Raw genomic sequence first — 17,227 nt, forward strand, 5'->3', positions numbered from 1 at the left:
ATTTGAAATACTTATTTTAATACTTTAAGTGGACTAACAAGCAATGTAAAAATAATGATTTTTTAAAATATTGTACCTATTGTGAAAAATAATTTTGGATCTCAAAATATTGCAGAGCAAGTCATACATTTAAGACTTTAAAAACCAATGAAAATAATAGTAATAAGAAGGTGAAGGAGAAAAATAATTTTGGTTTCCTTGGAAATATAGAAAGAATGAAATTTATGATGATGCTATTTAGAGTTTTTCTTTTCTAGACCTTAATGAATGTTTGGTGTTTGGCACATGTTCCCACCAATGTATAAATATAGAAGGATCATATAAATGTGTATGTGACCAGAATTTCCAAGAAAGAAATAATACCTGCATAGCAAAAGGTAAGGTTAGAATCATTATTGCAAAATACTATTAAAAATGCTATGCTAAAATATAGGAAAAAGATGATTCATATTGAATTTTAGCAATAACTTCATTCCTGAAATTATAGATAGATTTTTCTTGCTAAATATTTTCAGGATTTGATTAACATTTTTAAAATTAAATTTTAATAGTCACAATAATTATACATATTCATGAAGTATTGTATGATAATTTGGTACTTGTATATAATATAGATGCATTTACATCTTCTCAAGTATTTATCATTTCTTCCTATTGGGAACCTTAAAATTTCCCCCTTTTATTTATTTTTTTTTTATAATGAATTGTTATAATCAGTCATCACCCCACCAAACTGTAGAACATTTGAACTCATTCCTTTTTTGTACCTGCATTTTGTATGCTCTAAAAATAATCTAACTTGGGAAAGTTTATAGAAATGACTGGAAGATATATAGCTAGTGTCAAAATCACTTTGTGTTTGTAAGAACAGGGAAGTATTTATAAACCAGTTTAAATCACAATATATAAAGTTTCTTGTTTATGATTTACTTTCAGTGCATATGAGAAATTATTAACCAGTAGGATAAAATTAAAAGGATAAAAGTTATCATTACAAAAAGGATAAAGTTTCAACTTCAAAAGTATCATAAGAATACTTCTGTTCTAGGGATTTTAAAAGTTTTAAGACAATATCTTATTTGAAATATTATACCTCTTGCACTTACCAGTGCCATTAAAAAATAAATGACAAGTATAAGTGTTGGACTTTTAATTTTCATACATTTTTATTAAATAATATTATAACTCCCATGTTGTTGGCTAAAGGGTATGAATGAACATTGCTAATGAGATTGTTATTATACAAAAAAAGCATGTGATACCATGGATCAGTGTAGTAACTTGTATTATGTGTTCTTAGATTTGAATCTTAGCACTATGCTTTTCAGGTTGTGTGATTTGAAGAAATTACTAAATACTTCAAACCCTAATTCTTCGTCTAGAAAAGAGGAATACTAATATCTTTATTCATGGTTGTGAGAAATGCAAATAAATTGTGAATTGCTTACAATACTGTCTGACAATAATAAAAACTCCCCAAGTGACAGCTATTAAGATTATAGATCTGAATTTATACCTCAGTAGGTATTATTATTAATATATATTTATTTTCAGAAACTAAATATTCAATTCAATCCATGTTTAGGATTACATTAGTGTTTTAATTAATATTTTCAGAATTCACCCTTAGGGTTTTAATTTTTAGTACAAAATGACATTAATACAATATTGTATATGACATTAATATTATGTTGTATATTCAAAACACTGAGATAATGTGTTCAAGTTAATAGTATTCTAGATAATTTGGAGATCATAGAAATTTAATGTAATAAAGACTTAAGTCTATATACAATAAAATAACAGACTTTCAGATATACGAATGTGAGGAAGTGTAATCTTTTTATCTTAATTTTCATGTTTGAGCTTAGAGGAACAGTCAACATTCTAAGCCATTTGCTCAAAAATTTTTGACAGTAATGACTAACAACTGAGCATCTAAATGTTGAGAATCAAAACATGAGAATATAATGTATTTTGACTTACCAAATAAAAATCTGTCTTTGTAAAAATGACGTCTTATACAAGTTCCAAATTTGTAGCCCAAAGGTAAGTTTTGTGCTAGAAAAGCCATACCAATAACTATTATAAATGTTCAGAAAAGTGGGCATCAGAAATTATAAGTTGTGACTGCTAAAAAATGATACAAAGTATGTTCATTCTCCTTGCAGAAGAAACTGTGTTAAGCATAACAGTACTTAATTTAAAAGTACAATCATTGCTTTTACTGTAGTTGAAATTTACTTTATTTTTGTATTTTATTATAATAATCTCCAGGCTCTGAAGATCAAGTTCTCTACATTGCTAATGACACTGATATCCTGGGTTTTATATATCCATTCAACTACAGTGGCGATCATCAACAAATTTCTCATATTGAACATAATTCAAGGATAACAGGGATGGATGTATATTATCAAAGAGATATGATTATTTGGAGTACTCAGTTTAATCCAGGCGGAATTTTCTACAAAAGAATCCCTGGCCGACAAAAAAGACAAACGAACAGTGGCTTGATTGTAAGTAAATAACATTAACTATTTGAAGGCCATATTTTTCATCCTTTAATTTTAAGATAAAATCAAAATATCTGACCATAGGAATTAATTGACATATTCATTTATTCCTCCTGACATTCTCCCAACATAGAAAAAAATTCTCTACTTATTTATTCTTAAAGAAGCACATAATTTACATTACCAGCACAATTTTATGTTTTGGGTTTAATTCATTTGCCTTAGCTATATAAGAATGGTAATGAATGATACCGAGCATAGTGGACATTTTATTTCATTGAGTTTCACAACATATTAGGAATATAAGCCTTTTTTGGTCATGAGATGGGAATGTGAAAATCACTTCATTTTTTTACATTACAAAATGATGCAAAGTAGTAGAAATTGTTTCAACTTTAGCGGTATCAGAAGATTACTTCTGTTCTAGGGCAAGAGGTCAACTTGGAAGTGTAACTATTTCATCTGACTCCTGATAACTGTATTTCAGGGAACATCCAAAACAGAACACTATTGCTTGCTGGTGTATGATGGACATGTTGATTATGATGTTTATTCTTTTTGAGAAAAATAAACTAGAACATTTGTTTAGATTTGTGGTTGTAGATAATCCTTTTTTGTTTGAGGGCATGTCAAGTTATTGTGTGTTTTATATTTTGAAGTAACCTGGGCAGAAAATGACAAATGAATACTTGTTTTTAAAGAGCCTGACCTATTCCCATACAACCCACAAGTCAAGCACTATCACAGCAGGATGTAACTGAAAATTTATATTTAAAAAGAATCAGAGTTACCTGTCTGGAAGTCCTCACTACTTTTTGCTATGGCATCTACCATAAATATTTGAATTATATCAATATGATGTAAATTTGGAACATATTTTAATTTTAGTAGCAGTAGATAGCAATAAGCTAGTTTTAAAAGAGGTGTCATTGGCTTTCGAATCCAGATTTAAATTAACTCAACTCCAAGTGTTTCTTCTGTGTCTAACAAGTAATCTCCTTTCACTCTATCAGACCAAAAACGGATTCAGATTCATTAATTAGCATTAGCCTTATCTCTAAAACACAAGTCTACTTTGTAAATCATTGCTCTTATGACACTATTTTACTTGTTGTTAATGATATAATAAAGAACATATGCTGTGGAATTATACTTGTCTGGGGTTTAATTTTGTTCCTGTCCCTTAGTAGATGCTTAGTTTCTCTGTACTATTTCATGAAGGTCTAGTGAGGGTTAAATAAATAAATATATAATACACTATTATTAATTGCATATAATTATATACAAGTTAATTTTATATAATATATATCAATGTTTAACATTTCTTGGGACATATTATGTCCTGTATAAATGTTTTCTATTAACAGATGATGATTCTTTTGGTGATGCTGAGGAAGGTGAATACCAAGATATTCTACTCTGCCAGAAACTATTACATTAACAATTATTTGCAACTTATATTTGAACTTTAAAAACACTCACATGATTATTATTATCATCATTATTATTACTATACTGGGGATGGTTTCAGGGAATTTCACCATTGAACTACTTTTCTGCCCCTTTTTAAAAGTTATTTTATTTTTTACTTTGAAACCAAATAAGTTACTAAGACAGGCCTCAATCTTGCAATCCTGCTGCCTCAGCCTCCTGAGTTTTGAGAATTATAGGCATGCTCCACTACATCTGGCTACATCTTTTAGTTAATTTAGATGTAGTTTTTTTTTTCCGTGAAAGTGGTTTGATTTTATTTAGTTTTCCTTAGAGAGATTGAAATATAACCAATGTACTCCAGTGAACAAAATGTATTGAGCTCAGAAGCCAACGTTTCACTCAACATTTAATAGTTATATACATGTAATATTCAATGACTGATTTTTATCCATATATATAGATATATTTATATATGATTTCTTGTAATTATAGCTATTTACCTGTATATATTTTGTTTATTTATGTTTCTTATATTTAACTTCATTAATGTGTTATAGAAATTTTCACAACTCAATGCAAAGCTATTGATTATCCTTTAGCGAATAGCATATGAAACTTAATTTAGTTACTATTTACTAAAAGTGATAATTTGTGCTGTATCACCTGGACTTTGGTTTACCTCTGTTCTTCTAGACTTACCATGACAAATTGTATTCACGAGGAAGAAAAGTGGGTATCTGTAATAGTAGGAGTTTATTTTCTACTGAGTAGTCCATTATAGCCGGATTCAAGTCATGAAGCCTCTGAGTCAGGAGTTTTAGCATTGTGCTCTAAGCTAAATTCCTTATACATTTCAGCCAGTATATTATTTAAAAATAAATACATGACTACATGAATGAAGGCAGCTATTAACTTTGGTCTCTGAATCATTTTTGTAAATTCAGGTATCTCGATATTATAAAGATGGAATAAATCTATTTTTACCACCTTAATTTAATAAGCAATGTGAATTATAGAGCAATTAACTAAAGAAATCACCTTGCTGAGTCTCCGATTCATCTCTGAAAAAAAACTACATCATTGAGGCCAACAATTTCTAAAGTTTTTTCTAATAAAAGTTTTCCAGATTAAAAAAAAAATACATGATTTGCAAAAGATCTGTAATATATTATATATGTTCACATATTACCTGGATAACTTGCATTTATTCCTATGAAATTCATCTTGTATATAAAGTATTGATTTTCTACCCTTAAGACTCACTCTGCCGTTTAAAGCATTTGCTTTTTGAACAGTCACCAGCTAGTCATTCATTAATTTAATGAGTGTGGGATCTATTTTATATTCTAAGTTTTGACACAGATATTAAACCATACTGACTGAAACTTCCTCAATCTTTTGAAGATGAAATTCAAGAATTTTCCCTAGACTGATTATGGCACATTGATTTTTATCTATGAATCAATAGGAGAGGAGAGGAAAATGCACGAATCAAACTGTGGACACATTAGTTATAACATCAATCTCAGTGAGCCAGATGGAAGGAGTTAGCCATGTAATAGCAGGATGTCCTGAAAGCGTCTCCACAGATACTGAAAGACTATGCTGTGTTACAATATTGCTCAAAAACTAAAATGTTAACTGAAGTTCATTCCAAGGGAAGGTAGTTTTCAATATAATCTTTCTTTTCTTTTTTTTTTTTAATTATTAAGGGAATACTCTTCAGCAATCTGTAAAATTTTTAGAATACTAATTATGATTACAAATTTAAATTTCAAATGCAGAGTTAGTTATTTTATAGTTAGAAATGCTTATAATTTTCTAACCCCCTGGGCTATACAAAATGGATGAAATTTTTCCTTTAAGAAAATTAAATAATTTAAAACTTAAAAGACTGACATGATCCAATCTATATGTAAAGCATAATGAGATTTCTGAAATTAAATTTTAGCAGTCAGATATAATATGAAAGCATTATGCAACAATTGTACATACTTTCTGGTAATTTATCATTTCCATTAAAAATGCTGTATGGAAAAATACATGATGACAAGCATTACAAAGTACATCAATGTTTGGAAAAATGCAAATTACTATAAAAGAACAGATTAGATTTTTACCATTAAGGATTTAAATATTCCTAAGCAAAACAAATGCTCAGGTTGCTATGACCTATTTGATTTTGACTCATGAATACTATTTTGGAGTATTTTCTTTTATACAAAAGATAATGTTCAAGATGAACATGCATATAATTTTATTCATGAACAATCATTATATTTTCCCCCCAAAATTGGTTAGGCTATTGTTTCCTAAAAAGTTTTTAGCAAATATATAATTATGTATAGTTATTATATTTCATATTGTAAATAAGTCTCAGTACCTAACATATGGGTCTATGTGCAACACACATCTACATACACACAAGCATACAAGTGGATAGGTACCACAAGTTGTGTGTGTATGTGTGCCTATGCAAGACTTCAAAGTCTTGTTTTAGAATATAATACCATATAAAACACTTGAGTTTAAAATAATTAATGCTGAATAAATCATTAATCAGACCTTATAGTATTTGAAGATGAACCAGGCAAGATTTATTCATTCATCATCGAAGGTTTATTTAAAACCTGCTAAAAGTTTATTTGAGTGCTGAGTTCTTGGTATACAAAAATTTCAAGTTTGAAAAGTGTGTTCAAGGAAATAAATAATGGACTAAAAAAGAAAAATACTGATGTTGTCAGCATTGTAGAATATAATCAGTAAAAGTCCATTTGAAGAGAAGACTTGAGCTAAGATCTAAGAGTTGAGCAGGAAGTAATACCATTTTATAAATACCTAAACAATAATTCTACTTTCAAGGCAGAGAATGTTTCATGAGAAGAAATGAAGTCCACATAAAAAGCTATTGTGCTCCAAGTTAAAGGTGGTGATAGGTTGCACTACCGTCATTTCAAAGCAGATGGAAAGTAGTGGCTGGAAATATAACTTTAGGAAAGCTTTGTTAATAGAGTGAATGCAGAAATGAAGACAGAAAATACTCAAGACTGATAAACTGAAATTCTGGGTTATACAACCTTAGGATTCTGATAATAGTAAACTGCAAGTTTGGTTTTAGTTACACATTGAGATGTCTATAAGAGATCCATGTGAGATATCAAGTAGTCAGTGAGTGGTGTATTCAAGGCTGGATCTTAGATCTGTGGTCTAGAGATACCCATGAAAAAAAAGAACAATGGAGGAGATATCTCACATGGATCTCCACATAGTAATAATATCAATCTCTTCAGACAAGCTTTAAACAGATCTTTTGTTTGTTACATCATTTAATGTAACAATAAACCTAAAAGAAATGGTGCTAAAATGAGTCACCAATGTAGTTACTCTTTTATTGTTGATTGAAAAATGTATTGTTATTTTCTTACCATGTTGTTACTTTTGCTAACTCATTTTCTCCTCCTTGCTTAAAATTGAATACCTCCAAGATCAGCTGTGGTTCTCTGTTTCCTTTCTTCTTTGTTGAGTTCAGATAGTTTCATGGTTTACCATACATCCACATGCATCTAATTACCTAACTGGTATCAGCCAATGTCTAACTGCTTACTTTGCTTTTCATCTGGGGTATCTGAAAATTCTCCAGAAGTACCTTGCCCTCAAATAAACTTCCATGATTGACTAAACCTGCTTCCTCAAATGTTATTTAATGGCAACTGTTCATTTGCCACATGCTTGAAGTAAAAATCTTGGGAGTCATTTTTGATTCCTCTCCTTTTCCTCATAGCTGGAGAATCTGGCAATCCTGTTAGAATATCCAGGTTTCCAAGGTATATCCAGGAGTTAGTTGCTTTATGAGATTAAAAAGATGACAAGGAGAGGACAATTTGTTAAGAGAAAACAAGAGAATACAGAGTCACAGAAACAAAAGGAGATAATCTTGAGAAAGAAATTGGGTCATATCTCAAAAATGAGATATGATCTGAAAGCACCTGGATTTGAACCACTCTCAGTTCTCTTCTGGATTGGTACAATTGCCTCCTAACCAGTCATCTTGTTTTCCTTCTCCTTAAAAGCCTAGAAACCAAAATGTTCCTTCTAAAACATAGATTGCATAACATTTACTTCTGAGAAGTATATCCTGTGTTTTTCCCTACTTCCAAAGACAAAGCCTCATAATGTCTTACATGTCCTTATGAGATCCACTCTTCTGTTACTTCTCTGACTTTGACTCCCATTGTTTTTCCCTTTACACACTTTTCTCCAGGGAAGCTGTGCTATGTCTAAAATCCATTAGTACCTGCTATTGTAAAGTCTTGTCTGAAATGTTTCTTCTACCTAAAATGGTCTTTACCCTAATATCCTCATGGCGTAATTACTAACTCCTTCAAGTTTTGCTCAAATGTTGGCATTGTAATGCAAAACATTCATAATTGCAGTCTATTTCCCCACTCCTATCTTCTGATTAGTCTATAATGTTATGCTGTTTTTGGTTTTAATTATCACCGTTCTTATCTTTACCAATCTGCCATATAATTTTTCCAACTATTATGTTGCTATTGTGGCCAACCTCAGCAGGTATTTTTGCAGATTAGCTCATTGCTGTAATCCTAATATGTTCTGGAACATTGCCCAGCAAATGGTAGATAAAATGATCTTTCTAAAAATTAGAAGTATAAATTAATTGAAAATCTTTGTCAACAGTATATTGATCCTTAAATTCCCACTAAATCTATTCTATGGCATGGAAATTCTATACCATATAATAATTATGCTATTTTTAATTTCCAATTTTCTTTTTGAATATAATAACATAAAAATTGACATATAGTTATAGAACATAAAAAATGAAATTTTTTACTGTTTCCTCAAAATCCACAGCCCTCTTAAGAGGTAATACATTTGTTCTGTACAACAGGTTATTTTTGTATGAACTTATGTTGGCACATCAGTAGCACTTTGTCAGGTTTATTAAGTTATATTTGTTATATAATAAACTATAGATGTTCAAATATGTACAACACAGTTACAATTTTAAAAGTTTACCCATCACCACAATCAAAATTATACCACCCCCATAATCCAAAACTATTTTTCCTATGTAATCTATTATTTTCCCTGGATTGCCTCACTTCCCTCTGCAACTTTACTTTTTCCAGATATAAATATACCTACTTTCTCTCCTATTTTACTCAGAGAAATGATCATGAGATTAAGCCAAGTTTTTTAAATTTATCAATGAGGTAATTCTTTTTTTTTCTTATGTGTACACAGTTCTGTGGACATATCATGATTTGTTTATCCATTTACTGGCTTATTAATTTGCATACTATACATCACTAATTTTTTTTTTTTAGAGAGAGTGAGAGAGGGGGAGAGAAAGAGAGAGAATTTTAATATTTATTTATTTTTTTTAGTTATCGGCAGACACAACATCTTTGTATGTGGTGCTGAGGATCGAACCCGGGCCACACGCATGCCAGGCCAGCACGCTACAGCTTGAGCCACATCCCCAACCCAACTAATTTTTAATACATAACAGAATAACATTATGAAAATCATTGTGCAATTTACTTTTTATTTACCATTGTTTGCAGATCTCAGTATGTCATATTCATTATTATTTTTAATGATCAGATTAATTATATGAATATATAATAATTTATTTATATTTTGAAAAATATAATTGTTTTGCTATGAAAAAAATGCTTTAATGGTCATCTTTAATCCCAAGTCTAAAAAAACCTATACCAGTACACACACATTACACTAAGTGAAATGAATACTACATTCATGAATACTACATCTTTTTAAATAATTAGCAATGTGTTAATCTGAACTTTTCCCAATATCATTGCTAAAACAAACAACAACACAGTACATACACAAAAATATTGTTTTCTTCAAGTGAACTTTGTTTTTCAATAATTTTGGCCAATTGAAAGGATCTTTTTCCAGTGAGATCTGATGATCTTTTACTTCTTGTGCAACCACACCATAGCTAGGATGATCCTAAATTCAACACATGGAATAATTTCTATTCTTTATTTTAATACTTATTTTAGTTTTTTTAACATTCAAATTTCTGATCTATCTGAATGCATATGTATATGATTTTGTGTAGGGATTTAACTTTCACCCTAAATATCAAAAATTCTGTCATTTGTAGAGTGATTGAGAAAGATCCCTAGTGCTCTATAGTACATATAAAGATTTTATTCGATTTTTTTATAATCTTTGTGGATCAGTGTACCATTAACATAGATTTAAAATTTTGTTTAGCATCATAGTATATTTTATATGTCATGTGACGAATTTCACAATAACATTTTCTTATTTTTTTTCAAAATTACTTTGACATTCTTGCATATTTTTACTTCTGACAATTTTTAAATATGATTAGAAGAATAAAAGCATCATAATGGATTGAGATTGCATTGTATTTGTAATTTGTGAGAAATCATATTGAGTAAGGAATCACTATGAAAGATTTTCTAATAATAAACTATTTTTATATTTCACATGATTGGCTTTACCTAAATAGAGAATATTTTTATAACCATAGTAAAAATTATATGGTTTTCTGCAAATTTTATTTTCAGGTATAACTTTATTATTTTTATTTCTTTTTTTTTTTTTTTTGGTATGGCAAATAGACATATATTAGCTAACAGGAAACCATGGGTATGCCTTTCTTTCAAAGCCTTAAAGAATCAAATTATCATATACACAACGAGAATTGAAATAAAAGGAATGGATTATAAAAATAATCCATAAATAAATATTTATATAGTGCTTATATAAATGTTCCAGTCCTGAGTGGATGCTTTTCAGCTTGTGTTCTTTTCAAATAATCATGTATTATAGTGCCTCTTACTATGAAATCATAAAGTATTCTAAAGGCTATCAACCCCTGTGCAAATATTACTAGATGACTTTAAAATTGAAAATTTCATAGGATGAAGGTGAGATGACTCTTCTCATACTGTTCATAAGCCTTAAAATTGTGTTTTTGCTCTTATAGATACTTGATATGCAAAGGGATTTCAATATAGATTGGTCTAACACATTTAATTATCAAATACTTTAACGAAAGTTATGGTTTTTTATTGACATATCATCTCAAAATTTTTAAATATTAAAGAAATTTAAACATACATCTCAAAAAAAAATTCAAATTGAAAAATGTCTTGAGAGAGAAAGATGACACTTCCATATCAATCCCATCTCCAAATCCTCAATGTCTCTGGTCTCTGTGTTAAAACTTGCCACTGCAGCTGCCTCCTTCTCCTCTTCCTCCTCTGACTCTTCTGCTGCCACCACCCTTGGTTCAATACAAAGCTAGTACTCTGTTACTGGACTCTACCTTCAGTAGGTGAAACTTCCTTCTTTCTTTCTCATTTATTTATTTATTTGTTCGTTTGTTTTTTGTTGTTTGTTTATACTGGGGATTGAACTCAAGGGTGCTGAATTATATCCCCAGCCCTTTTTTTCTTTCAATTTTTTGTTCTTAGACAGGGTCTTGCTAAATTGTTTAGGGCCTCACTAAGTTGCTGAGCTGGCAAACCTGTCATCCTCTTGCTTCAGCCTCCTGAGTCGATGGGATTACAGCATGCACCATACACAGCAAAACATATTTCTTAATAGCACCTTCTCTTCTCATTTTATATTGCATATTTCTAGAAGGATTTTGAGACAGGTCTCACAAAGTGGCCCAGGCCTGCCCCAAATTGTGATCCTTTTGCCTCAGTCTCCCCAGTAGCTAGAAATATAGGCATGTGCCATTGACTTGGTGTTACCTGTTCAAGAAATCAAATCTGAGCACTTAGATCCTAGTTGAACATTTAGTGAAAATCTGATTCATGGGAATAGTGTATGTTATGAAGGTCTGAGAAACAAAATTGAAAATATGTCATATTTACAATAAACACCAAAAAATAGAAGAGATATTAGACAACAACATAATTTGCACAAAAGAAATGATACTGAAAAACGGACTTAAGATGATGAGGAAAGTCGACAGTAGTGTAGCTGAAACTTTTTTCACATATCAACTGAACATTAGAAATATGATTAGAAATTTTCCCATTTCTAAAAGAGAACAGTGAATTATGAGAAAATTTGTGATTACATATTTTATGGTGTGACTCTCTTGCACCACTCAATTCCAAATAGTTCACTGGTTTCTCTAGTATGATATAAAAATTGACTTCAATAATGAATTACAACGCTTTTTAAAAATTTCTGAGATCTTGTCTTCTATATGCCACTATAAGAGAACAGATTCTTTGCAAATGTGTTCAGCTTTATAAGGCTTGTTTCAAACATTCTAGTAAAAATTCACACGAAGTACTTAGTGCCTATAAATGCAGTAACTTCTCATTATTTTATGTTGTTTCTGGTGATAGTTTTTTGTTTTGTTTTGTTTTTCCTCAGTGGGTGGTTCAAGAGTTCATCTTATTGGGCAAACTAGATATTTAGAGGTGAACTTTACAACTTATCCTCAGTATTCAATTCATTACAAGTTCAAATATATTTTGTCTCCAGATTGTTCCCAATTTTGTCCACTTTTGTCTCACAGAAACCTACATTAAACTTTCATACTGTCCTCCCTGGAGATCTTTAAGCAAGTCTCATGTGATTTCTCTCTATCCAATTTTGTTCTCCAGTTGCAAATCATTCTCCACATTATAGCCAAATTGTCTTAAGACTTTAAGCTTCTCACCATATTTCTGTACTTAAATCCTTCTCATGGGATTCCATTGAAAAATCATTGGTTCACAAGTCTCTCCATCTCTTTACACACTTGTGAACATATATGTACACTACTAGAAACACAACAATTTGTTTCAAAGTTTTCTGTTCTACTTTTCCTCTCCACTTTAGACTCTTCGTGCATTCTATTTTCTCTTCATTACCCCATTGAACCAAATCTCCTTATTAGGTAGATCATACTTTCCTTTTTATTATTTTCATTATTATTGAGAATAGTCTCAATCTTGATGAAGGTATAGAAAGAAATACCTCCATTGAACCAAAGGGCCTAATTGAAACTACTGTTGTCATTTAAAGGAATATACTCACAGAAAGATTCACTACCATTTTAGGTATGTCAATTTTATGTCTGAAAGAAACCTAAATGGCACCATCTTTATTAATTCAGGGTGTGTTTAGTCTAAGAAATTTGACTGTTAGTTCAGATGGTAATAAAGAGAAGTAACTAAAATGAAAGCAATAATAAATGAAACTCAATATTGCTTATATTTATATATACATACCCATATATAGTTACAAACGTGAATGAATTTGATGGATAAGACATTGAGATGAAAGAGGTTGGAGAGATAAAAAAAGTTGGAGTATACATATACATGTATGTATTCATATATATGTACATATACATCTACTAAATAGACTGAAAACTCCTGTTATTTCACAGTATCCTTACATAATAGATCTGGAAACACATTCTCAAAATTTGTTTCCCTGACAAAATTTGTATATTGATGTCATTTTACTCATTTCCTGATAGATACATTATTTATTCCTTAAACTCAACTCTTTGTGTTTATGGAATATGTTGCAAACCAAATGCATATAAAGAAGCTGTATAAATAAGATCATTGAGTGAAACAGTTGAGCTTAAGCACTGAAGACCCAGGTGACAGAAGAGAACTGAATACATGTTCCATAAAATTGAAAAATAGCAGGTGATTAACTCTTCTATTCTCGAATGTTGATTCTGTTTTGATATAGTTAGCCTAGGTACTCTTTTAAAAATTTTTTAGTTGTAGAAGGACATAATACCTTTATTTTATTTATTTATATGGTGCTGAGAATCGAACCCAGTGCTTTCTGCATGTGAGGCAAGTGCTCTACCATTGAGCCACAACCCCAGCCCGACCTATGTACTCTTAATTTTGAAGAAAAACCAAAAGAAATTGATTTTTAAAATGACATGTTAATTTTAAAATTTGGAATCTACATAATAATTTTAAACTTACTTTTAGCTTTAATGCACTCCTCAAACTATCATTTAACAATCTCTGCTCTCTGACAACTCTGAGTCACCTCTTAAGTGATATGCTTGTTTAAATTTTAATTGTCAGGAAATACCTTATATCTTTCTTCATCTTCAGTTCACTTGCCTAGGAGGTGGTATCAAAATTCTCACCTTATCACCAACAATTACTCATTTACCAAAGCCTAAATATTCACAATGAGCATAAGATAAGTACTTGAGACTATAAAAATGCACACTTACTGAAATGGATATTATTTTAAACTATTACATTGTTTACTCTTGCAAAACTAAAGCCTTCACAGATTACCTAATCCAAAGTCTTCAGTTTATATGCAATATAATTTACAGATAATCTAGCACTGGGTCATAAGCCATATTTTTCTGATTTCAAATTTAGAATGCTTTCCCAATCTTCCATAATATCCTTTTTCTTTTTTTATCTCCTAGTGTGAATGAAGATTTAGAGAATCAGTCTTGCTTTCAATAGAGTACTAGGGTGAGTCAGAAGAAATAAATTTAAGTCACATTGAGAACACTAAAAAAAAAAGAAAGCAAAACAAACCCAAAAAGTGAGTGAAAAGATTGCATAAAATATTGTGTCTGTAATTTGAATATAAATATGGTCATTTTCAAGAATTGTCTGGGAATTACATATATTTATATTTATGAATTCTTTTTTCCATAATAGGACTTTGTCCCAGATTGACATGCTCCTAAACTAGAGCACTGCAACCTTACAATTACTTAGAATAAAATCATGTGTTCTTTAGAAGAAGTTACAAAAGAAATCAGGGATTTCATCCCTCTAGTCTTTTTTTTTTTTTTTTATCTCTTTCTTTTTTTTTTTTTTTTTTTTTTTATCTCTTACACATTCTAGCTATAAATGTGACTTTTTCTTGGTTCTTTTTTTTTGTTTCCTCATTGTTATATGAATTGTTTGGTTAAAATATTAAATATTTGGATATTTTTATAATATTATAAAGTCAGTGAAATTTTATAGTTCTTAGAACTTGTATAGTCATGATTTTGCTTCCATCCTCAGGTTTATAAGAATTAAACTTGAAGTGGACCAAAATGCAAATAACCTTTCAATTTAGTATGACAAAACACATATACACACATGTAATTTCTTGAGAGTGGTTTTACATCAGATTTCTCATAGCAGTATATGAGGAAATCATTAACTTTAGTAAAATGGGTCAATATTTCTCTTAGATGTACCCCACTTTAAAAAAAATCACAACTAAAATATGGGACATCATTTCATTCTGTGCTAAATTTTCTTAAAATATATCTCTGTGAGAATTTTGTTAAAAAGAAGACAGTATTTTCATGGTTCACATGCTTGAACTGACTTTCAGAGGTCCTCCTTCTTTTCTGTTTTAAGACAAATGTCCCAGTGACAAATATCTTTATTTTTCTGAAGCTGGAATTGTGACAGATACCTCACAAGCTGTGATTGTACAGGATTTGTAATTTAAAGTAGTAACCTCTAATTTTGTTAAAATCAAGATGTCAAATTTTCTGTAAGTTTTTAAAGATTTATTCATTTGACTAATTTTTCTTCATAACATAGACTGCCTCAGGCCCCAAAATTTTGCTTATGTACTTAGAGAGCTTATTAGGAAAGAAACTATATGAAGAAAGCAATATGTCTTATCTTTTGTGCAACAAAAAGAACAATGAATGCCCTTTGTTGTAGGTTGACCACATGCTTCTATATCACATTTCACTAGTATGTATAGTTCATTGGCTTAATGAGCTAGCCAAAGAAACAAATAGAAGTCTTACATTTTTCTTTTTCTTTCCTATCTGGTGTGTTTGTTTTATTTTTGGTCTTTTGGGTATCAAGTGTCTCAAGCTTTTCTGTTAAGACTACATAAAGTGCAGACTTACTAGAATGAATAATACTTGTCATTTTTTACTGTTTGATAGCTAAAGACTTACTTTCACAGATTATCTAGTCCAACGTCTTTATTTGATATGCAATATAATTTATAGATAAACTAGGACTGTCAGAAATTAAATTCTTCTGATTCCAAATTTAGTAATTGTTAGTCCTTCACTTCTCTCCAATTCTCTCTCTCTGTGTCCCACATTTTATACTTCCCTAATTGATTGAATCCCCCTTCACAGTCTGTTCATGACATCAAGATCCAAGGGGAACTTCTGCCTTTTACTCCCCATACAACATCTTTTTAATTGAGTCCCTTTTATAAGGCTAGTGCCTTTAATAATTCTAGTCAGGTTGTGGATAATAAATAGTAATTTTCAGTCCTATGCAGCTCACTACAAGGGGTGATTTCCTTATTTGGTCACAGATTCCTTCAGATTAGCATCATATTGTTACCCCATCCTTATGGTAGTCATTCTCTTCCTCCTCGTCCTCCTCCTTCTTTTCTCTTTCTTTTCTCCCTCCCTCCCTTCCTTCTTTCCTCCTTTCATCCATCTCCTCCCTCTCTTTCTCCTGTTCTGTGATGCTGTTTCAGTGTTGAGGATCAATGAACATGTAGTAAGCAGTGGGTTATTGAGGAGAAACACCTGCTAACATCTTCTCATTGCCCCTATTCCCTGAGAATCATCTTCTCACTGATAATATTATGACTTTGGGTTAAATGAATTGGATATAACTACCATTTCCCCTATATTCTAGATACTTTATTTATTGGAATGACAATAGATATTCCTTGATCTAGAGTCCAAACAATAAAAGCATAGGTTCAAATGACCATGAGTTATCCATATCTCTTCTGTTTATCATGAAACAGTCTTCCCCTTTCCTTAATCTATGCTCTTTAGATTAGAAAAGAGACCTAAAAATTTATTTAACCTTAAAAAAATGTACCAATATTAGAATTTTCACCCATCTGTTTACCTGATAGAAGGTACCACTAAATCAAACTTCTGAATTCTCTATAAACAGAGAAATTTATATCTTAATTATCAGTGGTCCAGGTATAGATGTATACATAGAATGGAAAGATAATCATCTCATATTTGAGTATACATAGACTAAAATGAAAATCTTAAATTCAAAAAAATGAGAATATTGCAAGAAATATTCTATTTTGATAAGAATACCATTAGTATAGAGAATCTGGTGTATATGTTTATGTCTGAGAAAACACGAATAGGTATTTTTCTCTGCTGAAGCCAGACAACTGGCATCATAATTTTTTAATGCTAAAGGTTTGTTCTACTGACATTAGAAAATGACAAATATACCACAACAGACTCTAAACAGCTTATAATTGTTATT

The 17,227-nt window shown here is 30.4% G+C and overlaps 1 protein-coding gene across 1 annotated transcript in view; it reads left to right on the top strand.

The window, feature by feature from the left end:
- Positions 1–17,227, top strand: part of Lrp1b (LDL receptor related protein 1B) — a 1,514,976-nt gene that overhangs the window by 1,397,367 nt on the left and 100,382 nt on the right. The window contains exons 76-77 of the mRNA XM_071619306.1: positions 258–377; positions 2,278–2,519. Of these exons, the coding sequence (XP_071475407.1) occupies positions 258–377; positions 2,278–2,519 (362 nt within the window). The remainder of the gene's footprint in view (positions 1–257; positions 378–2,277; positions 2,520–17,227) is intronic.

Source organism: Marmota flaviventris, chromosome 11 (assembly GCF_047511675.1).
Source record: "Marmota flaviventris isolate mMarFla1 chromosome 11, mMarFla1.hap1, whole genome shotgun sequence".
In the NCBI taxonomy this organism is placed as follows: domain Eukaryota; kingdom Metazoa; phylum Chordata; class Mammalia; order Rodentia; family Sciuridae; genus Marmota; species Marmota flaviventris.